General features: G+C 43.9%; 2 protein-coding genes and 1 pseudogene across 4 annotated transcripts in view; 2 read left to right on the top strand and 1 right to left on the bottom strand.

Moving 5' to 3' along the window:
• Nucleotides 1-25,423, top strand: part of KEL (Kell metallo-endopeptidase) — a 350,942-nt gene that overhangs the window by 216,041 nt on the left and 109,478 nt on the right. The gene's annotated exons all lie outside the window — the stretch shown is intronic.
• Nucleotides 13,022-14,164, top strand: LOC134810587 (olfactory receptor 6V1-like; annotated as a pseudogene).
• Nucleotides 22,401-24,360, bottom strand: OR6V1 (olfactory receptor family 6 subfamily V member 1). The gene is given in 1 exon segment (NM_001428049.1): nt 22,401-24,360. A coding segment is annotated over 1 exon segment (1,020 nt). The 5' UTR covers nt 24,270-24,360; the 3' UTR covers nt 22,401-23,249.

Below are 25,423 nucleotides of genomic sequence, written 5' to 3'. Positions count from 1 at the left end.
CTATGACTATATCTGGAGCTCCATGGGCTCATCATATAAACTTTAGATTATATGGATAATTTTTTTAAAACTACAACCTCTGATTTATGACCTTGGAGGCATACACCCCCACCTCCAGCTTCCCAAGTAGCTGGGATTACAGACATGAGGCACTGCACCCACCTTTTGAATGCATTCAGTAGAGAATATTATTCCATAGTAATGGATTCTGTTCTACAATCAATTACTGGCTAATTAGGTAGCCAGTAATGAGCCAAGAGTGAATTCACTGAATTGAGATAATTTTTTTATAATTTAAAACTTATTTTATTAATAACATTCACCTTTTATCCTCATTCCTCACTCCCGTTCCCCTCTCCTTTTCTACTAGTATGAAGTCACTCTAATCTGTTTAGTGTCTATTTTCTTAATTTTTAAATTAAAAACATGTAATAATGTTTTGAGTTTTATTTATAGAAATGTTTATATTGTGATAATAGTAAATTCACATGAAATTATAAGAAATAGTACATAAAGATCCTATGTACTCTTAACCCAGTTTCCGCCAGTGGTACCACCTTGATAAAATATAGTGCAACATCACAACCAGGATATTGAAATTGATGTTAAGGATACTAAGTTCAGCATTCATGCTTTCTTTTTAACATATACAGTGATAAGCAGCCTAAAATACTTTAAATAACTGTTATTTGTTTGAACATCTGGGATATGCTAAAGTGATGAGAAAAATCATCAAAATAAACTACACTGGATGGGGGCAATAGAGAATGGTAGAACAGGGAATGGGAAAGCAATGTGAACTAATAGACTCCACTTGGTTTGTAATACAGCAGAAACTTGCAGAGCACTGTGAAAACTTTCGATAATTTACTTAGTATTAATACAATTGGTGAAGGCAGAGTCAGGGCAGACTTCTTAGAAAATATGACATCTGAATTGATTCTTTTAGATCTTGATGTAAAAATCTCTGCCACTTTGGTACTCATTCATTGATTATATCCTCTTCTCTGCCTCCCTGAAACCTCTTGGTCAGTACCCCTTACTCACTGAAGCTTAGGCATCTTGCTGAGAACTATCTTTTTCACCCCCAATTCTGCCATCATCCTAGGTAACTTCTATGTCTGTGTGGATAACCCAACCAATACTTTGGCTTCTCTTGATTTTCTCAACTCCATTGATGTTTACCTAAGCTCCACTCCAGTGATTTGCCTCCTTGAATGTTGTTAAGTACTCAGAAATGATCATGTTCAACTTACAGATTCAGTTTTGTTGTTGTTGTTGTTGTTGTTGTTGTTTGGAGACAGAGTCTTGCTCTGTCACCCAGGCTGGAGTGCAGTGGCATGATCTTGGCTCACTGCAACCTTTGCCTCTTGGGTTCAAGCAATTCTTCTGCCTCAGCCTCCTGAGTAACTAGGACTACAGGCACCCAACACCACGCCTGGCTAATTTTTGTATTTTTAGTAGAGATGGGGTTTCACCGTATTGGCCAGGCTGGTCTCGAACTCCTGACCTCAGGTGATGCACCCACCTCAGCCTCCCAAAATGCTGGGATTACATGCATGAGCCACTGCGCCTGGCCTTTTTCCTTATTAGAAAGGAAAAGGTGGTGCTATCACCACCCTTTTATGTCTTGGTCTTGGCTTGTAACATTTTAGACTAACAGACAGAATGTAGAGAGAAGGAGTGCTATCTGAGCTCAGAAGTTTGTGGTAAAAGAAGACCCAGATGTGAGCATAAGAAAGAACGGCTAACAGCCGTAAGTGGTGGAAAGAAACGCAGGGATGAGAACAATGTTTAGTGTGTAGCTCCTCTGCAGAGCAAGAAAGTAGGTGGCTGGACAGAGTCTGGTTGGATAACTCCTGCCTCTAGCTCCTAGATGAAGAGAGGCGAATGTGTTAAGGAGGGGTAGAGATCAACGGGCTCTTTATGTTCATAAGACATTTGTAAATTTGAGTCATAATCTCAGTTTTCTTATCCTATAACTTGTACTTTTAGTGTCTGAACCCAAATTTCCTGAACCAACACTGCTATTGCCTTAAAGTCTTAAATTTTCTATTTATTTCTAAGTGTATTTCCTAAGTATTGCTCAATTATTTGCTAGGAGGCTATCGCCAGAGATACATAATCTTGCTGTAATAAGTGTTTGGCATCCTTTTGGGAAAGCATAGCTCCTCCACTGCAATTTCACTGTCAGAATGCATGATGCATGGCAATAATGATGCTTCACTCCTTTATAAACAGTACCTTGGGTAGATAGCTGAGAGCTGAGTAGGGACCTGCAAAGGCCTGCCTCTTCAAGAGATGCTGTGAATTGTTTGAGATGAGGAAAATCCTTAATGAGCAGTTTGTTCTTATTATATGTAATTTAATTTTCTGGATACCTAAGAAAAACAGTATACTAGTTCCTGTATTAATTCTCATGAATTCTCATTAATTTATAATTCCCTGCTTATTGCACTTCTTCTTTTCTCTCACCCTCTACAAGATGTTAACATGGGTTTAGCTCTTGTGTAATCTAAGTCCCTAAGTGCTAAAGAGAAGATCAAAATAAAATGACATTAGCAGTTAGGGTTTTTATGATATTGGAAAGGACTGGCACAGTTTTTTTATGTGTGGTAGAATGTGGGCTGGGGGAGGATGTTGTGATACATGTTCCTGGAAGAGTAAGTGGCAGTTCCAAGTGGAAAGAACTGGTCATGATGAAGAGGGTAAGCTCATTTACTTGATAGGAACAGATATTCTGTTGGTAATATGAAATGAGATTGTGCATGAGGCATGTTATTGGGGCAGCATAAGCTAAAGAGGCAGTTATAAGAGGGATTCTGCCACAGTGAAGTTTGTATTTGATTTCAGGGTTAATAGGGAACACAAATCAGTTCTGAGCTATTGATAATGTAATATTCTTGAGGTTACCTAGAGGACTGTGGAGTAACAGCACCTGATGTCTCAGCCTTGGGGCCAAACCAGCCATTGTGGGGAAAAGATCCAGGTCTCTAGGGAGAAGATGGAATCAATGTGTGTGTGTGTGTGTGTGTGTGTGTGTGTGTCCATGCACATGTACAGATGGAGGGATGGTCATTGAGAGAGAATTATTATTTCAGTAGGAGGGAATATGCAAAAATATACTGCTCAATTATTTGAGCAGAGGAGAGCATTGCTTTCCACTTATTTGTTTAGGCTCCAGATCCATAAGGAGGGAGAATAATTAGCTTTATGAAGGCCAGAGCAGAGAAATTGTACCTATTCATGGGCCCATCACCACAGTTCCCCAACTGTCCAAAATCCCTGAGATAACCCTTCATGATGACATTCATCTACCTACCAAGTTTTCTCCTCGAAGCAAGCCAGTGATTGACAAAACCATTCTCAAGCAGACCCCAATCCAGGATCTTCTTCCAGTCGAATTTTCACCCTGTTGACTTTGGGATACCTTTTATTGCGTATACATTAGAAAGGGGGAAGATGCGAGCAAAGGGGATTTTCTGTGAGTAAAGAGGATTTTCTTATCCTATAACAATGTCCTGCAATTCTCACCTTCCTGCATTTCTCTACCAACCTCCAGGACATACAATAAGCTCAGAATCATTCCACAGGTAGAATGGCGTAAGGAAATATGGGCAGATTCTCTGTACAGTTGAAATAAATTCCAGGAGCCTCACTTTTGCTAAATACGTGCTTGAAAAGGTAGGCAGTCATTGTCAGACTCCTTGGTTTCATCTACCATTTAACATGGTGTGAGGTCATTGCTTTCTCCAGTTAGGACATCTCTCACCATCACACCCAGGAAGAGCTCATTTACTTGCTTGAGTTATTACTCTCCCTATTGCCATCACTCTCTTTTCCTAGCCTTTTTGTCCCCTAAATCTACAGTAAAAATATGTTTTTCCTGCCAGAGCCACAGATCCATTCACGAGCTCTGCCCGCTTCTGAGCAGCCTCTTTTCAGATTCTGGGCACTCAAAACAGTTACTTAGGTTATTTTTGCTGAGGGCCCTGCCTTAGGCAGCACATACCAGAATCTCTCTTGCGGTTTTTCTCCATTTCTTCTTCTCTTCTGTCTTTGGTGTCTTTCTTTCGGATTGATTATCACAGCACTTTTATTCCATTCAGCTCATTTGGTGTTCTTTTGGATTGCTTTCTAAACCCACTTTCTTTTTTTTTCTTTTTAAGACGGAGTCTCACTCTGTTGCCCAGGCTGGAGTGCAGTGGCATGATCTCAGTTCACTGCAACTCCACCCCCGAAGTTCAAGCAATTCTCCTGCCTCAGCCTCCTGAGTAGCTGGAACTACAGGTTCCCGCCACCACACTGGGCTAATTTTTTTTTTTTTTTTTTTTTTTGGTATTTTTAGTACAGACAGGGTTTCATCATATTGGCCAGACTGGTCTCGAACTCCTGACCTTGTGATCCACCCACCTTGGCCTCCCTAAGTGTTGGGATTACAGGCGTGAGCCAGTGTGCCCTGCCTAAACTCACTTTCTTTAAACAATCCCCACGACCCTGCTTCCTCCATCTTACCTCAGTCTCTATCTCCACTTTTTTTTTTTTTGTCTCAGATGGGTCACTCACAGCTTCTAGATACATATAAAATATGTTACAAAACTACTCAAAATGATTTGGGGGTTCAAAGCCCCTCTCCATTGTTGCTATATTTGGCCATTTAAACATTAAGGTGGTGATGGTTGTGCCCACCACCAAATTTAATGTGAACCCGAGCAGAGATTTGAAGCTCCAGCGGGGCAAACATGTTTCCCATATATTTGGGGAAAGGATGAGAAGTCTAGAAAAAAAGACATATCTCACAGAAGCACGACTGTGGTATTTCCTTTCAATTCTGCCTCAGACCCCTTCTTCTGAAGCTTAGGTGCACGATCATGAAACTCTAGCCTGGGCTCAATCTTTGAGACAGATGTACTGTGTTTGTTTGCTTGTTTGTTTGTTATTGTTTTGACAACATCGCCATGAAAACGCATTATGCAAATAGAAGTTCAACAAGACAAGTTTTCGTTTTCATTTGTTAGTGTTTTCAGTTAAAATTGTTAGACAATTGAACAGACAAACTTGAACCATTAGGGCAGGAGATGCTATATGTGATATTTGAAATGCTCCTTGATCAGCAAATATATGAAAATGTGAAAGGTGAATGAGAAAATGTCAGTGTAGGGGGTATGCAAGGTCATGTGTAAAAGTCTAAAGTGCCCAAGCTGAAGATCACCTGTACTCTGCTCCTTGGAGTTCAAACCCCAACACCACTTACTAGGTGCATGCCCTGGAGCAAGGCTTCCTTTGTACTGTCAGTGGTGGAATGAAGACACCCATAACGGCTGCTTCACAGGGTTGTTGAGAGGATCAAATGAGACAATGTCTGCAGGAACACGTGATATAACTGTTATTGCCATGAAGTACAGCAAGGGACAAAGGAAAAGGACTATGTCATTTCTTGAGTCCTTGGCACTAGAGGTGATGCACATCCTTGGGTGGGTGGAGAAGTCAGGGAAGCTGGTCTTGGTGACAAAGAGATACAAGATTCCGGGCCGGGCACGGTGGCTCACGCCTGTAATCCCAGCACTTTGGGAGGCTGAGGTGGGCAGATCACGAGTTCAGGAGATGGAGACCATCCTGGCCAACACGGTGAAACCCCGTCTCTACTAAAAAATACAAAAAATTAGCCAGGCGTGGTGGTGGGCGCCTATAGTCCCAGCTACTCGGGAGGCTGAGGCAAGAGAATGGCATGAACCCGGGAGGCAGAGCTTGCAGTGAGCCGAGATCGCACCACTGCGCTCCAGCCTGGGCGACAGAGCGAGACTCCGTCTCAAAAAAAAAAAAAAAAAGAGAGAAAGAGATACAAAATTCTATGTTTATTGAAGTGTCCCAATGTCATATTTAAAATTTTTCATAGCTGATATACAGAATTACAAATTGACAACAAATATTTTTGTCATTTATACACACACATATTCCCTTTATGTATGTGCATATATATACATATGTGTGTGTGTGTGTGTGTGTGTATATATATATATGTATATTTTCCATTTTATAATTGTAAACAGATCCCTGATTTCTCGTTTTGGTTCACCCAGTATCTTAATGCTGAGGCCCCGGCCATTTCGTTTTTCTAAAAATAGATGTGTTTTTCTACTTTGGTATTCCTCTTATTTTTCATTTATGAGAAAACAACAAGACAGTGGACCTATTTTTTTTCCCCTCCTGGGTGGCCAGAAGTAACAATTCTTTGCTCATTTTCTTTGTTCCTGAATTGCCTGTGTCTAAAACAGTCGGTGCCCAACTCCCTGCTTCTTCTCCCTCTTCTCCTCACTCCAGCTTGCAAATCCCAGGGCTGCCAGGGCTGCACTGAGCTTTGTGCCCACAGGAGACAGGAGAGTGTGAGAGAGAGCAGTCACAGTTCCTAGGAGGCCCCTGTGGACTCACAGTTGCTGCCTGCTCCCAGGAGCTCACATTCCCCAAACTGAGGACGGTCCTGGGATGTGGCCAAGTCCCTGGAAGAGGCAACTGCTCACTGGGAACAACCATCATGCTCCTATTCCAGACCCTACTGGGGCACACCGTCAGCACTGAAGAGGGTGGGAAACTTTGATCTTTCTGAATCCCTTTCAGTTCCAGGTCTCCCACTGGGAGTTCCTGAATAGCGGGAGGAAAGAGGTAAAGAGAGCACACCAGGCAGAGTGGAGCATCTCCATTCTGGGGTCGCGTTGTTGCTCTTTCCTGTGGGCTGCCCCAGAGGATCCAGATTTGGGACTGTGCCTGCAGGGAGTCTGAGAGGAACCTCTTTGCCCCATTCAACCCGTTGCACTGGCCCTGTTGTCCACAGGGTCTGAGCTCCAGGTCCTGCCTTTGGACCTGGGTGGCAGGATGTGACCTGGCACTGGTGAGTCCCCCTCCCCTTCCTTCCCTTTCTGTCATGCCCCTTTCATTGCACCTATCACAGTTTGTTGTGTTAAACTTACTTGCTGTCTTTTTTTGCAATTGGATGGCAAAACCCAGGACTGTTTTTAGCACTGGATTCCTAGAACGCCAGCAGTATTTGGTATTGTCCATGACTTTCTGAATGAATGAGTGAGTAAGTGAACGAATGATTCAGTTGCCTATTTCCTCCTGTTCACTGTGCTACTGCTGACATCATGTGCAGCATTACATTTCATCATGACAGGGCTGCATCCTCTGCATTGGTCCCATTTTGTCCTCCCCCTGGGGAAGAAGCCAAGGATCTCTGTCCCACCCACTTCTTTTGTCCCTTCCTGAGGCTGGGGCTGGGAAAGCTCAGCCTAGGTCTAGTCCTGCGGTGTCTCCTTTTCTATTTGAGCCTCCCTAGACCTTTCTCTGCTTAGTGCATGGTGCTTTTGCATCATTCATTGCTTTTAATTCTTGCTGTTAGCTGGCCTGCTAGCCCCAGGGTGCTGTTCACCTCTATGTCCTCCCCTGGCCACCTGCCCCTTGCAAAGACCTGCCAAAAGTGAGGGGTGTTCAGGTACTTTCCTTGCTCTCTCCTCTTTCTCATTCCTCACCCTGCTCTTTCCCTCAGTAAAGAGCTCAGCATGCCCCCAGGACACTGATGATGGAAATTACTGCCACAAAGAACAAGGGTGACAGTACTGCTACCCCCTCTGCATTCCCGGTGGGTGAAAAACAGTCATTTTTCTGGAGCAGAAACATTGTTTCAAGAGTCAAAATGCACAAGGATAATTCAGTTAGGAGGATTGAGAGAGTTAATATGGAGAGGGAGAAAGATACACCATCAGGAGAGAACATTCAAATCCTCCAAGTCTCTGGAGGATTATTATATTATATGGGGATGTGGAAGCTCTCCGCTAGCTGGCATTTTAACAGAGCTGTGAACTGCAAAACCTGCAGCATGAAGGACTTAGAAAGATAAACAGGATCTCTTCTCAGCAAGGATCCTTAACAGGAATGAGTGAGGGGAGCTGAGGGCACTCTGGGGAGTCCAGGCTGCAAGGACAGTTAATGTGGGATGCTGTCCAAAGCATATGCTAAATAGCTAAACACAGCCTTGACTAGGCCACTGTCAACAGGCTGTGCTTGGCCTGTTTTGATTGAGCACTGGATGGTCTACTGGTTGGACAGGTTGAGTTTGCCTGAATCTCAGGAATGCAGAACTCCTGGGCCTGAGAGAGATCTGTTCTATAGCAAGGAGAGGCTGCACTGAGGGAAACATATTCTATCAAAGACTCTGATGCAGAAAAAAGTCTATTCGACATTCAAGTTACACTTTGCTTATGTTAACTTCACTTGTAACTAACAATCCGTTTTCTAAAATAAAAACTTGGAATGTAAAATTATTGAACAAGCACGAAAGGTCCTAAGACATACTCCAGGGACTTGTCCTGAGTTGCAGGCTTGCTGAATTGGAAGGGGTCGGGGGGCGTATTGTGACTCAGAGTCTTGAAGCCTCATGAAGAAGTGACTGGCATGAATTTTGTATGAAGAAAGGAGCATCAGTCATCAAACCTGAGAGGAGAGGTGAGATCTTGAACAGGGAAAAAACAAACTAAGTGTTAAAAGTTTAAGTGGCTGGACAGAGGTTGGGAAGATAAATGCAAGAGGGTTTGGGATGAGGGGTGAATGGCAAGGGCACAAAAATGGGGGCTGTGGTGGAGGCCAGTTTGAAAAGGATGCCAGCGATGTGGTATGAAGCTAAGCCTGCCGCATGAACTGGGGTACTCCTGACTCAAAGTTTATCTTAGAATCCCCATTTGACCTCTGATTCCAAGACTTGAGATGTTTTAGATTGGAGAGCCTCAAAACGTGATGTCTCTGAAACCTGGTAGAAAGATGTTGCTTTCTGAGTGGCAGGTGACAAATGAAACACAAAATAGGCCCATGGGTTGAATTTCTCATTCTGGCTTAGGAATTTATGACACCTGAAGAATATGAAGGACATCAATATGGGGGCTGAAAAGGGTGAGGTCACAGTCTGGGAAGTGGTAATTGGAGGAACAGCAGCTTCCTGGATTTCTGGATTGTCATGGATTCCCAATAAGAGATGGAGGGCTGAGGACTGACCCTGTTTGGAGCACCGCTAACCAGTCTTGCAATAGCATTTGAGACTCAAGTTAGATCTTTCTGCTGGGAAAGGGACACCCTCCCCATCTCCTACCTATCACTGATAGTCCATAGCTGATAGTGGGACTTTAATACATTCATTCATTTGCCATGCATTAAATAGTTTTTTTGTAGATATAAGCATTTTTACTCATAGATATGAGCAATAAGCTTTGAGTCCTGTGTTCAGAGATTGATATGGCACTGTGCTTGATTCAACACTGCAGATTTCACATACTTGAAGTTTTGATTACTACAAACAAATAGATATTGGAGTTACAAAACTCTAGATTCAAATCCTAACTCAACATTTATTGACCTAACTCAACATTTATTGACCATAAGGATTAAGATCCTTAAACGTTCCAAGCCTCAGTTTTTATCATCTATGATATGAAATTGGTAACGATTTCACAGCATCGTTGTGGCACGGGAGCCAGTGCATGGTGGGCCCTCAGTGGATGGGGTCTACCCATTCCCAACCCTTTATCCACAATTCTGTAATCAAAATGCTTTGAATGCTGAAAGTTCTTTATTAAATGTTGAGTCAAAGCGCTTAGACGGCTTAACTTGTTCTGAACTAAACATGAGGCCATTTCTGCCTTTATTTCATTGAGTGTGAATATCTGTGTACTTTGCTACAGAAATAATAGTGTGCTTGATTCCAGGATGCTGCCTTGATGGTATTGGTCTCATTTTAGCTTTCTGATAAGAAATTGTGGGGTCGTGATTGCCCCATTACATTTTGTTAAAGTCCACATTACACATACACATCATCATTAAAGAAAATGTGAGTTTCCATTTGGCAAAACTTTCCTTCTCAGGACTAGAAATGAAAACCCAACATGTGTGCTCATTGGTTTAACCAAAATTGTTATTATTTTGAGAGAGCATCTTCCTCTGTGGCCCAGGCTGTAGTGCAGTGTTGTAATCACAGTTTACTGCAGCCTCTACCTCCTGGGCCCAAGTGATCCTCCCACTTCAGCCTCCCAAGTAGCTCAGACTACAGGCATTCGGCACCACACCAGGCTAACTTTTTTATTTTTTGTAGTGATAGGGTCTCTTTATGTTGGTCTCTCGAGATATGGGTCTCGAACTCCTGGCCTCAGGCAGTCCTCCCACATCTGCCTCCCAAAGTGCTGGGATTACAGGTGTGAGACATTGCACCTGGCCTGTTTAACCAAAATGTAATGAGTAGTTACACCGTGTAAGACATGTTGCTTGGTATTCTGAAGGTTATAAAGATGAAAAAAGAGCCCTGACACTGAGAAACTAGGAATCCAGGATTTGGAATCTGACTGTACACAATTATAATGCAAGGCAGATCTTGTTAACTTTCCTGATTGGGAACTCCAGGCAGGATGACTTCACATCTGGATGAGGATGAAGCTTCATAAAGGAGGGGACATTTGAGATAGTCCCTGGTGGGTGATTAAGAATTTGCCAGGCAAAGATGGCAGAACAAAGTATTCTAAGCACAGGAATAAAAAGGGAAGTGTGTGAAGGCAAAGTGGAATTAACTTATGGAGAATAGCAAGGGTTCAGTTCGGTGGTATCACAAAGTGTGTGACAAGGAGGTGGGGATGAAGCCATGGGGGGTGGTGAATGGGGACGGTCATGTAGGGCAGGATTTGCCAGGGAGAATCTGTGCTTGATTTGACTGAAAAAGGAAGAGATTATTGTTGTTAATTTTTTTGATCACTAAAATAATATATGAAGAGAATTCAAATTTAAATGAAGAGAATTTGGAAATGAATGTGGACATATAGAAGAACAGAGGGTACAAGGTTTCAGTTGGGCAGGAAGAATAAGTTCTAGCGAACTAATGTTCAGCATGGGGATTACAGGTAATGATACTGTATTGTATACTTGACATTTGCTAAGAGGGTAGATCTTAGGTCATCTCACTACACGTGAAAAATGGTAACTATATGAAGAGATGGATATATTAATTAGCTTGACTGTCGTAATAAGTTTACTATGTATATTTCTATCCAAACCTCATGATATACATTTCATATGGTTTGGCTGTGTCCCCACGCAAATCTCATCTTGAATTGTAGTTCCCATAATCCCCACATGTTGTGGGAGGGACCCAGTGGGAGGTAATTGACTCATGGGGGTGGTTACCTCCATGCTGTTCTCGTAATAGAGAGTGAGTTCTCACGAGATCTGATAGTTTTATAAGGGGCTTTTTCACTCCTGTGCTCTGCACTTCTCCTTGCTGCTGCCAGGTGAAGAAGGACGTGTTTGCTCCCCCTTCGGCCATGATCATAGGTTTCCTGAAGCCTCCCCAGCCATGCCAAACTGTCAGTCAATTAAACCTCTTTTCTTTATAAATTACCCAGTCTTGGGTGTGTCCTTATAGCAGCGTGAGAACAGACTAATACCACAGTTTAAATATGTATAATTTCAATACAAGATTTTTAAAAGTAAACTCCTATAACCCACACCCAGATATAGCCATTGTTAATATTTTAAAATGCATCCTTTTACTCTTTTTCTGGATGAAGATAGATGGCTAGCTAGTTTGATTGATTTTGAAAGTAATTATAAACGAAATCTCATTGTTACAGGTTATTTTTATTTATTTATTTATTTTTGAGATAGAGTGTTGCTCTTGTTGCCCAGGCTGGAGTGCAATGGCATGATCTCAGCTCACTGCAACCTCCGCCTCCTAGATTCAAGCGATTCTTCTGCCTCAGCCTCCTGGGTAGCTGGGATTACAGGCACACACCACCACACTCGGCTAATTTTGTATTTTTAGTAGAGATGGGGTTTCTCCATGTTGGCCACGATGGTCTCGAACTCCCAACCTCAGATGATCCACCCGCCCTCAGCCTCCCAAAGTGCTGGGATTACAGGCGTGAGCCACCATGCCCGGCCTTGTTACAGATTATTAAAAACAGTTGATTGACACAATAACTTAAGAAAATAAAATATAATAGCAGCATGGTGCCTGCATAGGTTGGTGATTGAGCAATCTACCAATAAAAAAAAAATTAAGAGTGTTGTTGCAATGGTTAAGAGAAAACAGATCCTTGAACTAGGGTGGTGGCTATGGATAAACAAAGGAGGGCTAGATGCTTCCAGTTTCCAGCCCAGATGACTGGGGAATTGGGAGCCATAAACATGGCCTTTGCGGGAGGGGAGGACTAGGTGTGTATCTTTAGATGTGTTGAATGTGTGGTGGTGGTCAATCTGGTGGTTAGAGATGTGGGCCGGGACTCAGAGGAGGACAAAATCCAGATTTGAAATTCATTTACATTTTAAAGATTGCTTTGGTTAAAGAAGGTGAGATTTCTGAAGGAGAAAATAGAGAATTTTTTTAAACAAAGATAAGAAAAGAAATGTGGGGTCATCCATGTTTAGAAAATGGCAGAAAGACAGGGAGCTAGAGAAGGAGACAGACGAGGGAACCCAGGATGGTAGGAGAAATTCAAGAGTGCAGGGTCCTTGCAGTCAAGGGTGGAAGTGACTTCAAAAATGGGTTATTTGTAGCCTGAAATGTTATAGAGAAGAAAAAGAGGATGAGGATTCAGCAAAAAAGATGGAAGGAAATAATGTGTAAGGTATCTAGCGCATTTTCTGGCACAGGGAAAGAACAGTAAATATCAGCTATTATTTGAACAACAGACCATTAAATTTGGCAGTTAGGAAGTGTTTACCCCTTCATCCTCAGACCCAGCCAAATGTCTTGCACAGAGTTGGAGCTTATTAAGTGTGTTGTACAATATAATCAATGAGTAGAAGACAGAAGAGGAAGAGCTTAAGAGTGGTGATAATGTAGAGGTGGCCAAGTCATAAATCTGCTCATCCCAGCCAGTAATCCATTCCTCGCCCCAGGGAAACTCCTGCCTTTTGGGAATGTGTCTCCTGGGGTCAACTGTGCACACAGGCTAGTGTGCATGGGGAGCTAGGCCAGCACTATGGGGACCTGATTGAGAGAGAGGTTGATGGCAATCTCCTGCTAACATTTCTCAGCCTCTCACAGGTGTCACATAGAATGGACATCAAGTGCAATGGGTAACTACAGCATTGTCAGGGAGTTTGTGCTCCTGGGATTTTCTTATCTCCATGAGTTCCAGGTTCTGCTGTTTGCTCTGATCCTGTTGATATATGTGCTGACGCTGCTGGGCAACCTGGCCATCATCAGCTTCATTTGCCTTGACTCCCGCCTTCACTCACCCATGTACTTCTTCCTCTGCAACTTCTCCCTCATGGAGATGGTGGTCACCTCCACTGTGGTACATAGGATGCTGGCAGACCTGCTATCCACTCACAAGACCATGTCCCTGGCCAAATTGCCTAACCCAGTCTTTCTTTTACTTCTCCCTGGGCTCTGCCAACTTCCTGATACTCATGGTCATGGCCTTTGATCGCTACATGGCCATCTGCCACCCCCTGCGCTACCCAACCATCACGAATGGTCCAGTGTGTGTGAAGCTGGTGGTGGCCTGTTGGGTGGTTGGTTTCCTCTCCATTGTCTCTCCCACACTGCAGAAAATATGACTCTGGTTCTGTGGCCCTAACATCATCGGCCACTACTTCTGTGACTCTGCCCCGCTGCTCAAGCTTGCCTGCTCTGACACCCGCCACATTGAGCGCGTGGACCTCTTCCTGTCCCTGCTCTTTGTGCTGACCACCAAGCTGCTTATCATCCTCTCCTACGTCCTCATTGTGGCTGCAGTGCTGCACATCCCTTCCTCCTCTGGATGCCAGAAGGCCTTCTCCACCTGTGCCTCTCACCTCACAGTGGTGGTTCTGGGCTATGGCAGTGCCATCTTCATCTACATGAGGCCAGGCAAGGGCCACTCCACATACCTCAACAAGGTGGTGGCCCTGGTGACTGCAGTGGTAACCCCTTTCCTCAACCCCTTCATCTTCACCTTCCGGAATGAGAAGGTCAAGGAGGTCATTGAGGATGTGACCAAAAGGATCTTCCTTGGAGACCCAGCAGCCTGTAGGAGAGAGGGTGAGCCCTTGACAGGGCTAGAGAGCACCTGACAAGTCACAAGGAGTAGACTTGCTGCAGGTGGGCACCCACATGCCTAAGCTGGAGCTCCTCACTCTCTTTTTTCTCATTTTCTCCTGGTCCCTCATCTTCATGCAAGTTTCTTCTCCTGCACTGCAGAGAACTAATGGACACACGTTGTTAGAATGTCTCAAAGGCAAGTTTCTGTGCACCTGAGATAGTTAAGGAATGGATAGGGAATGCGGAGTGAGTACAATGGGACGGTATTAATTAAAAGAGATAATCCAAACAAATAAGGCTCTTAGTGCAGGGTCTGGCACATTAAGTAAGAGCTCAGTAAATGTAGCTATTATTAAAATGTCCTATTAAAACCTTTCTTTCTTAGCTCTATGGTTTTGCTTGCGTTCTTTTAAGTTTCCTTTATTTTGGGTGTGTTTCCTTTTCAGGACCTGGCTTCAAGGTCTATGATAGAGTTCTGAAAATGGGAGGTGCTCTAAGAAGAGCAGAGAGGCCTGGCACCCCAACACAGGAGGAGCCATGTGCCTCTGTTGGCTCCCCTCTCTCGGCCTGACTGCTCCTGGATGGAAGCACCCCTCACACCCAGGCTGCCCACTTCTTCCATCTGGCCCCAAAGCCTCTTGCCTTTCCACAGAAATGGCCCTCTGGGAGCCACTCCTCCAACACTCTTATAGAAAGTCATGAAGACCTTACCTTTTTCATGCACTTGAGAGTGGGGGAAAGCTGAGCTGCGTCCGCACTCTCAGACTTGCTGCCTTCCCCTTCCCATGGGGCCACTACTTCCCTTCTACTACAGAATCTTAGATCCAAGTTCCAGAAGGAGGACCAGTTGCCCAGGCCTTCTGAGGTTGGGTTTCCTGAGAGCAGCCTGGCCAGATTACCAGGGCTCCTGGATGGTAGAAGCAAAGATGGTAGAAATCAGATGAGAAGGAGTAAATGGAGTGGGACTGGTGTTGTGGGTAACGTGGTGGGAGGGCTGATAAGAGAGGCATTCCTCGGAAATCTGGATGGTGTGAGAAGTCATGGGAAGATGGTAGGGGCAGGAAGAGCTCCAGGTCTGGTTTCTTTTACTAGACTGAGTCTCAATTGGGCTAGGCTAGGATTAGCAAAGCGGGGTAAAGAGTAGATGCAAACTTCCTCTCATTTCTGAAGCTGGCTCTGTCCACAGGATCCCTAGAGGAGAGGCCCTGCTCATAACTTGCAGTGTGGTGTTACAGTGTGGGAGCCACCCCACAGGGCCAAGACTATGAAGAATGGTTGCAGGGGAAGCCTTCCAGGACACAGAGCTTGGAGGCACCACTGTCTTACTGTCTCTGCCATTTAGCTTGATCTCTAACAGCTCTTTTTCTTTTTCAACCCCCCACAGTACATTTTTGCATTTGTGGGCCTTGCCAAAAGTGGGCAGATACTTCTGATTCTGCTGTAAAGACCAGCAGGGAAAAGTTTTTCATCCTGAGAACTTGTCTCTTTCACCTCCCAAGAGACTAATTACTTGCCCTCCTTGCAAACTTCCTAAAAAACTGAAGAGCTAAGTGGAAAGTAATTATCTCCTTCTGAGATGCAGATACTTTTCCTCAGCTTCTCCTACTAAAATAATCAGCACAGGAGTCACTCAGTGTCCTCCCCAGGGACTCCTTCCTGCTACTCGCTCTTCTCTACACATTCTCCCTCTTAAAAAACTAAAAATGATCAATAGCCTATAGCGGGCTATCTCCTGTTTTTCATAGGATTTCCTTGGAAGTGGGGTCTCTGGTCAGTTTTGGGGAGGGTCTGACTAGCTTTGGGCCTTCATAGCAATCACCCCATGGAATCCAGCATCATGCAGCCTGACCTGCCCCACAGCCTTGCCTGTGGTTCTTTGCTCTTCAAAGTGTGATGCTTGAAACAGCACTGGCATCTCCTGGGAGCTTATTGGAGATGCAGAATCTCAGGCCCCACCTGAGACCTCCTAAATCAGAATCTGCATTTTTGCAGATCCCCGGGTGATTCCTATACACATTAATATCTGAGTAATGCTGAGCTAGACAATTTGCTGGTAGAGTTTTCAAACAATAAATTGTATAAGAAAGGCCTTGTTCCAATCTCAACAACATGAAGGGCATTGGAAGAGGGAATTTGGGGACACATTTGCTATTGTTGGATCCATCATTCCTTAGTGACCTTTATCCCAGGTCCCATTTCCGGAGACAGTAGTAACCAGGATAAAGACCCTGAAGACTCTCATCCTAGTCTGACTTTAAGCTTCTTGAGTGACTTCAATCAATGGCCCAGCCTCTGACTCACTGTTAGAATTCTATGTGGACGTCACCTAGAGATGTCTAGATATATTGGTTCCAGACATTTGTCTTAATGTGGCAGGGATGTCAATGTGCACAATGGCAAATGAGACTCCTGGATAGATAGAAACGAAAAAATATTTTTTAAAAAATCTTGCAACTTGCTGGGAGGAATCTTGGGATTCCAGTTCCAAATCAAAGTAGCTGTTATAAAAGGCTCCTCAGGTTTAAGACATGATGTAAGTAAACCACAGCTTCATGGAACTGCAAGGGAGTTTGTAGGTCATGCAGGCCTGCCTCCCTCTGTCTCAGTGCAGGCATCCCCACTACAACACACTGATCAGACTGGCTTAGGGACTCTGCTTGAACCAAGTCCAGGGATGGAGCATGCCCAGTGGTGGGAGGCAGCCCCTTTCTTCACTGCATGGTTCTAAATTTTAAGAAGAAATCCTTATGTCAAACCTCAGTGTGACGTCCTCTAACCTTCACCCATTGTCCCAGTTCTGCCTTTTTCAGTTATGCAGGCAGACTATCAGGTAAGCAAAGATATCTATGCATTCCCCTCCAAAATATTCAGGTTTACAAATAGGAGGTTGCATCAAACCGTTTCTAGAACTCTTGCCTTCTGCATTGCTTTGTTTGGTTCCTGTTAGGTGCATCTTGGAACTGACTGACGTACTAGTGTGGACAACTAACTGAGATGTAGTGCAGTGGGAAACCTTTCCTCTTACTCTGTTGACTGCATTTCTTCCCATCAACTAAGATGGCATTCCATGTTTAGGTTATCGTGCTAACTCATGTTCCAAATTCATATAAACCTCATGATTAATGACAGCTAGCATTTATTGAACACCTACTATATTCTAGGTACAGGAAAAACAAAGATCTATAAGGCACGACACCTAACATAAGGAGCTCAGAACCCACACATAGACAAAACTACATTGAACCAAGTCCAGAGATGGACCATTCCCAGCTGTGGGAGGAAGCCCCTTTCTTCACTGCATGGTTCAAATCTTAAGAAGAAATCCTTATATCAAACCTCAGTGTGACTTCCTCTGAGTTCCTGAAGACAAAGCTCTTGGGCAATGCCCCATTTCTTTTGATTAAGTTGAAAGTTAAGCTGAAATGACTTTTTGAGGTCCAAAGAACAGTTTTATAGGCTGAGAAGAGGAAAAGTGAATTCCTGAGAGAGGCAACTGAGTGTGTAAAATAACATAGGCATAAAATGGTATATTGTGTAGACAACCAAAGCCTAAAGAGACGAGATTAACGAGTGGATTTCTGGAGACTGGCCATGGGTATCATCACTAATCAGACCCAAGCCCCCCAGGGGACCCGTAAATGTCCTCTGCAAGATGCTGTACTCACTGAAATAACAGGACATATTTGATAACAACAAACTTCAGTGTGTACATCAGTGTAGAAATCTCTGCTTGCCTAGGGCAATCATATTGTAGTCACCAAAGGTGCTATTTATCTTCAGCACTGAAACTATATTGCCTTTAATTTTGCAAAAACCTAAGTAAGTTCAGAGAGCTTAGCTTTTCTGAAATGCTTGATTTCCCTCTCTGCCAGCAGCTGAATTAGTCACATGTTATACCCCTTTAAGGCTGGTTTGGTCGCGTCCTCCAACAAAAGGGAGGCATGGGGATGAGGCAGAGAATGGGGGATCTGCCTTCTGTGTCTGTGGAGGAGAGGGAAGGAAATCTGTGATGTCCCCTCTCCTTAGATCACAGCCAACTTCCTCCATGACAAGGACAAGGGCCTCATATACAGTCCTTTGGACTCACCCCCAGGGCTGGGTAACCCAAGAACTTCTGGGTGAATTGTCCACTGAGTGAGGGAAGTGGCAGAAACACAAGTGTGAGTGGTGAGCTGCCCAGCTGCTAGTGAAGAAGCCAAGTCCCCTCATATATGGAGGATCCTGTGTCTATCAGATAAAATAATTCATAAGTTCCCTTATAAGGGCAATTCCATGAGCTTTACCTCCATAGGACTTGGCAGGTGTCTAACTCAAGGGAAGGAGAATGACAGCAATGCAGCATTGACTGGGGAGCAGGATCTAAGGGAAACCCAGAGGTAGGATGCTAGTGATGTTCTGGAGCCTCCTGGAGAACCCATACTGGGGCATTGCTACAAGACTCCTGAGAATGTGGAAGGGACTTTGGAACTGGCTAACTGGCAGAGGCTGGAACAGTTTGGAGGGCTCAGAAGAAGATGGGAAGGTATGGGAAAGTTTGGAAGTTCCTAGAGACTTGTTGAATGATTTTGACCAAAATGCTGATAGTGATATGGACAATGAAGTCCAGGCTGAGGTGGTCTCAGATGGAGATGAGGACCCAAATGTTAGTAGCCAAGGCAATGGGGAAAATGTTTACAGGACATGTCAGAGACCTTCACAGCAGCCTCTTTCATCACAGCCCAGAGGCCTAGGAGGGAAAAATAGTTAATGGGCCAGGCCCAGGGCCCTGCTGCTCTGCACAGCGTCAGGACTTGGTGCCCTGCATCCCAGCCACTCCAGCTCCAGTCATGGCTAAAAGGAAAGAAGGTACAGCTCAGTTCATTGCTTCAGAGGGTGCAAACCCCAAGCATTGGCAGCTTCCACGTGATGTGGCAGAAAACAAGAGTTGAGCTTTGGGAACCTCTGCCTAGATTTCAGAGGATGTATGGAAATGCCTGGAAATCGACCGTTAAATTGGCAGGAATTAAACACAGGCATGATAAAAAAAATTAGATAACAGAAACTCAAAATCAAATAAGTTATGCTAAAAACAAAGGTGATTCATATTCAAAACTCCTAATTACTTTGCTATATTGTACTTTTGTCCATGAGATTGAGGTTATTTAGGCCACCTGTCTCAGTGTGGTGGAAATAGTATATGGGGCTGCATGGTGGGGCATCTTTCCCTAACTCCAACTTCAGATGTCATCTCTGTAGCTTAAAACTGGACATGGTGAAAATATTGACACCAGGAAGTTGGCAAATGCTAGAAGTCAGCAAATGGAGAGAGGTGGCTAAACATTTACTATCAGACCACTGAGCCACGACCACCATTCCTCAGTACCCGTCAGGCATTGTTGAAAAAACATATGTACATCAGAAAACCTAGTGCTGAAAGAATTAGTGAATTAGATTGATATAAATCTAGTCCACTATAGGCAACACTGACATTTTCTTAGTTTGACCCAGAGAGTTTTTCACCTCACCACTCCTAAAATCCCATCTGTGCAGGGTCTTGATGTTGCTACCAACCACCGCAAGACCCAGGCCTGACTTTCCTTTGAAAAGTGATTATATGCCTTTGTCTTCCTTCTTCAAAAACTTTCATACCCTCAATTTCTTGCTCTCTAATCCTCCCAACTGGAAAAAATAAATCCATTTTTTTGGCTTCCCACTGGGATTTACGTGTGTGAGAATGGATTCTTGGGTTAGCCATTTAGAACTAGGATGCCAGACAAATGAAGGGTGTGTGGGAAGATATTTGGGGCCAGGGAAAACATTTTAGTTTCACGAAATCCTGTCATAATTTCGCCCACACTTAAATTAGTTCTGGGTATTGAAAGCAACCTTGCCCTCCTACCACCCTGAAATTAGGTTCCAGTGTAAGCCACTTCTATGAAGTGGAAAGGCTGTTGCCATCTGTGCATCTACATCCAACAACCTTACATAGACAAACAACCACATCAACTGTTCTCACCTCCCAGGGAAAATGATGTCATAGCAAAGGGACTGTGAATCCACTGTATAATTAACATTGTATATGAACAGAATCAAAATATTTATTCAAAATAAAAATATCTTACATGTGTAGGTATTATTTGCTCTATTTCAAATGTTTGTGGAAACAGTGGTGATAAATAAAATACAAATCTTTTTTTCCTTCTTTCCAACTTTTATTCTGGGTTCAAGGGGTACATGTGCAAGTTTGTTACCTGGGTAAATTGCATGTTGCTGAGGTTTGGTGTACAGATAGCTTTGTCACCCAAGTAATCAGCATAATACCTGATAGTTTTTCAATCCTCACCCTCCTCCCTCCCTCCATCCTCAAGTAGGTTCCAGTGTCTATTATACCCTTCTTTGTGTCCATGTATACTAAATGTTTAGCTCCCATTTATAAGAGAAGATGTGGTATTTGGTTTTTTGTTTCTGTCTTAATTTGCTTAGGAAAATGGCTTCCAGCTCCATCTGAGTTGCTGCAAAGGACATGCCCTCACTCTTTTTTATGGCTGCATAGTATTCCATAATGTATATATATCACATTTTCTTTATCCAGTCCACCATTGATGGGCATCTAGGTTGCTTCTATGCCTTTGATATTGAAACACAAATCTTTAAAAGTAACATTGAATCTATACTTGCTTTCTGCCAATATGTGTTTCTTTCAAGTGATGGATACTAAATGTGCAATTACTGTGAGGAAGGGGTTACTAGAATTGTTGCCATTTCAAGTCTACAAACTTGTAGAATCTTGATAGATATGTGCTCAGTAAGGGTCTAGAGGAGGCAAAACTGAGCAGCTTCAGATCCTGGAGGTTCCAACTTTGAATTAACCCAACTTTTAATTCAGATGGAAGAAGAAAATTCCAAAGATGGGGAGGTGGAAAAAAAGGTTTGAAGAACCAGATCCTGCTGTCGGTTCTGCAATTTCTTTGACCAACTCATTCTTCCTCTCAGCCATGTTTCCCTTACCTGCTAAAGCGGGTCGGGAACACCGCTTGCTGCAGTTTCAGAATCAGAAATTTTCCTTCTGAGCTCTCATACTCTATAGGAAAACACCTTATTGAAATTAACCACACTTTTTAATTTCTCTCAGTACATGGAACCCCTTGAGGTCAGACTCCACATTTCTTTCATCTTTAACAGCTACTGCTGAGTGGAGTGTTTTGCTCATGATGGGTGATCAGTGAATCTTTATTTAATTGAATTACTATGAGGGTAAAACCAAATGGAAAATATATGTAAAAGTGGTTCGTAAAGTATGAAAAGTATACAAAAGTAAGATATTGTTAGTAGAATTATTTTTAATTTACTCATCCTTCTTTCCTTTACTCTACAAATACTTTTCTAGGTAGCAAGCAGAGAATAAACAGAGGAAAAAAAACATCAATTCATTCAATAGCAACTGCAAACAACAGAATCATTGCTATGTTATGTAATTAAAGAACAAGCAAAATTTTGGTCCAGAAACTGAAACTAGGAACGTGAAAAGACCCTCTGACTTGGCTGAGGGGTATCTCAGCAAGAAAGAAAGACACTTTCAGAAAGCCAGAGAAAGGGGTGCCTCGTTTAGGAAGGAGTTAGCTTGGGGTAAGAGGAGGTCACAAGGAGAACCAATGGGTTGGTAAGCAAGCTGCATCTCTCAAGCTCCAAATGAGTTTACCTCATTCATTTCCACATAGTGGATTTTTTAAATGCTCGACATTTGTGATAAATTAGTAGTTTTATTGTTTTCAAGTAAGTGTAGCTACAAATAAACTCCTGGTTGTAGTTTATATATCACAAATTGGGATATGGAGTTTGGTAAATTAAAGTGTACTTACAGAAACAGTGTGTCAAAACAACTTAAATTGGGGCTACTTTAGAAAATTCTGCATGGGCAAAAGCTAAGGGAACACCATGATCCTGAGGTCAAAGTAACTGGAAGATTTTAAAAATTTCAGGCTATAGTTGGTGGAGGGAGGACAGTGGAGCTGATGTTTAACTCCAAAGGCAGCATGGGACATAATAGATTTTCAAGAATTTTATACCCACACATATGTGAATGTAATATAATGTTCATATTTTATGTAGTGTACAATATAATATGTATGTGTGTAAAATAGGATATATAATGACTGAATAAATGAACTTACTAGGTTTATTACAATCCCTTGCCTTTAGGCAAATGAATGTTTCTAATCATACAGGGCAAAGTTTATTTAATCTTTCTAAAACTCTGAATATTTCCTCTCTGGAAACCACATAATTCCTCACTAGCGGAGATTTATCTTGTTTTAATTTCTCTCTGTTTCGTCTTTCTCTGATGCAAAGGTACCTGATGAATTGCACTCTCACAGTGTCCACCTTATAGTCAATGTGCTACTCAGGTGTCATCTTGTCAGGAAGCCGTCACTGAGCCTCCTGCTGGTCTCAGTGTTGCTCTCCTGTGTGCTCATAATACCGTCTGTGAATCCACTGTTGCACGTTCCCCACTGTGCTGGAAACAGCTATTTATCACTCTTTCCTTCCTTAGGCCAAGAGCTTTGTCAGGTTAAGAACCATTTATGCCTTTTTTACCTTTCTACCCTCTACCTGTTACAGTGCCTGACACACACAGCCTACTCAATATTGAAGAAATGAATGAATAAATGGATGAATAATTATACAAGGACCCAGTCCTCCTCCCAACACTCACACACACATTGAAAAACAATCAGTTTGTTTTTGGCAAGTTTTGCTTCTTCCCTTGATCCCATGTAGCCCAAGCACTTATGGTGCATACACTCAGCAGCCGTGCATACTGTGATAGAGAAGCACACCCTGAACATGCACACGCATACACACATATGTACACACATACACACCCATGCACACATACTGGGATTGGATACTACCTCTTGATCATAGAGCACTTCTTGGTTGCTCTTCCTTAAATGCAAAGCACATGCACTTCCCTTTACTGAAAGCTCTGGGCTACTCTCAGAGTTCTTACGGCTGCCAGGGGATGTAGGGAACACTTCCATGGTGGTCCATAAGAGCTTTGGGCCAGACAGTGCAGCACTGAGGGCTCACTGTAGTTATTGCTCAGAGGGAAAAAAACTAAAGAAACTCAGCAGTGTTCTTCCCACTTGCTGGAGGTCTCCCTCCCCACAGAACTGCTCAGTGGAGGCAGGCCAGGTCCCCCTGGGCCCTGGGCTCATCATTGTGCCTTGCAAAGGCCTTTCAGCCTCTGCATCTGCCCCTGTAGCACTGTTTTAACTGTCTGATTGCAGAAGGTAAGGATAAAGGGATTGAGAAAGGGGGTGAGAACTGAAGTCACCAAGGCCACGAACTTCCTGACTTGCACAGAGTGAGCTTTGCCAGGCCTGACATACAGAAAGATGGTACTACTGTAGCCGATGAAGACCAGTGTGAGGTGAGACCCGCAGGTGGAGAAAGCCTTCTGGCAGCTGCTGGCAGAGGGGATCCGCAGCACAGTGGTCACTATGTAGCCATAGGAGATGAGGGTCACCAGGAAGGAGCTGAGGACAAAGGCCAAGGCCATCAGAAAGTCCCAGAATTCCAACAGGCGAGTGTCAGAGCACGACAACTGCAGGAGAGGTGCATTGTCACAGAAGAAGTGGTTAATGACGTCGCCATGGCAGTAATCAAGATGAGCTCGGGAGAGGACAGTGGGTACCATGGCTAGGAAAGGAGCTGCCCAGGCAGCCCCAGCCAGCTGGACACACATAGCCCGGCTCATCAGAGTGCCATAGTGCAGTGGGTGGCAGATGGCCACAAAGCGATCAAGGGCCATGTCTGTCAGGATGAGGAAGGAGGTGGAATCCAGGGAAAAGTGGAAGTAGAACTGGACCATGCAGCCAGTGAAGGTAATGACTTTGTGGGGGACCAACAGGTCTGAGAGCATCCTGGGCACTGCAGTCATGGTTACCAAGATCTCCAGCAGGGAAAAATTGCCCAGGAAGAAGTACATGGGTGTATGTAGGTGGGTGTCAGCTATGACCGTAACTATGATGATGGTGTTTCCCATGAAGGCGAGAAGATAAAGCATGAGGAAGGGGCCATACAGAAGGGCCTGCAGCTCACCAAAGGAGGAGAAGCCCAAGAAGACAAATTCGGAGGGCTGGCTCAGATTTGCCATGATCCACAGTATGGGGCCCTGCATGCAAGAGAAACAAAAGACAGACGGAGAGGCAGAAACAGAGAGATAGAGAACCATTGAACTTGAAACAGAAGAAACAGGGACAGAGACAGAGAATAGAGAGAGAAAGGCAAGTAGCCAGCGAGTGATAAACAGAAAAGCAGAAAGAAACGGCAATAAAGAAAGATAACAAAACAGGAATAGGAGAGTCAAGGAGAAACAGAGTGAGGGTATCAGAGAAGTGAAAGACATAGAAAGCCATTATTAAGAAGAGAGAAGGCTGGGGATGGTGGTTCATGCCTGTAATCCCAGCACTTTGGGAGGCCGAGGCAGGGGGAACACTTGAGGTCAGGAGTTCAAGACCAGCCTGGCCAACATGGTGAAACCCTGTCTCTACTAAAAATACAAAAATAAGCCAGGTGCAGGCATCTGTAATCTCAGCTACCTGCAAAACTGAGGCATGAGAATCGCTTGAACCTGGGAGGTGGAGGTTGCAGTGAGCCGAAATCGTGCCACTGCACTCCAGCCTGGGTGACAGAGTGAGACTCCATCTCAAAAAAGAAAAAAAAAAGTGGGGGGGGAAGAAAGAAAAACAGAGGAGAAGATTAAGGAAGACCACATGGCAACAGACATTGACATTTAGGGAGAAAACAAGAAGGAAACAACAGAGGACCAGAGAAAGAACAGAAAAAATTCAAATAGAGAAATACAGGAAGGGGAGGAACACAGAAAAAGAGAGGGAGAGAGAGCATTAGTGCATGTGACCCAGAAGCCCCCAAATGTAGGCTAATCCGTCTATGTTACACCCAGAGGTTGTGCCCCAAGACCCTTTTTAAAGGGTCCCTGCAAACCTTTCTGAGCTGCCTCTCTGAGGACCCTCGCTTGTGCACATTTCTCCGGCTGTGATCATGAAATTAGTGAAAGTCAGAGTTTTGAGTCCAGAAATTAGCTTCCTTTAGAGGAGACCTCTGCTTCGTGTTTGCAAAGATGGAGAGCAGAAAGGGTGCAGCAGGTCAGGGAGCGAGCCTGGAAATCCAAGTGGCTGCTCTCCCAGGACACACACAGTCATCAGGCTTCCCAACGGCATCATCTGTCTACCCAAGGGTGCTGCTTTGCCGTCTCCACTGCACTTCCCCTCCCCCCGTGGTGCAAAGCGTAAGCTATGGAATTGACTTGCCTGTGTTTGAATTCTGGCTCGAGACTTGCTTGTCACGGGCTGTAAATCTGCTCTT

This window comes from Pan troglodytes, chromosome 6 (genome assembly GCF_028858775.2).
Source record: "Pan troglodytes isolate AG18354 chromosome 6, NHGRI_mPanTro3-v2.0_pri, whole genome shotgun sequence".
Classification (NCBI taxonomy): Eukaryota; Metazoa; Chordata; class Mammalia; order Primates; family Hominidae; genus Pan; species Pan troglodytes.
The sequence above is the reverse complement of the archived record's forward strand: the minus strand, read 5'-3'. Positions and strand labels throughout refer to the sequence as shown.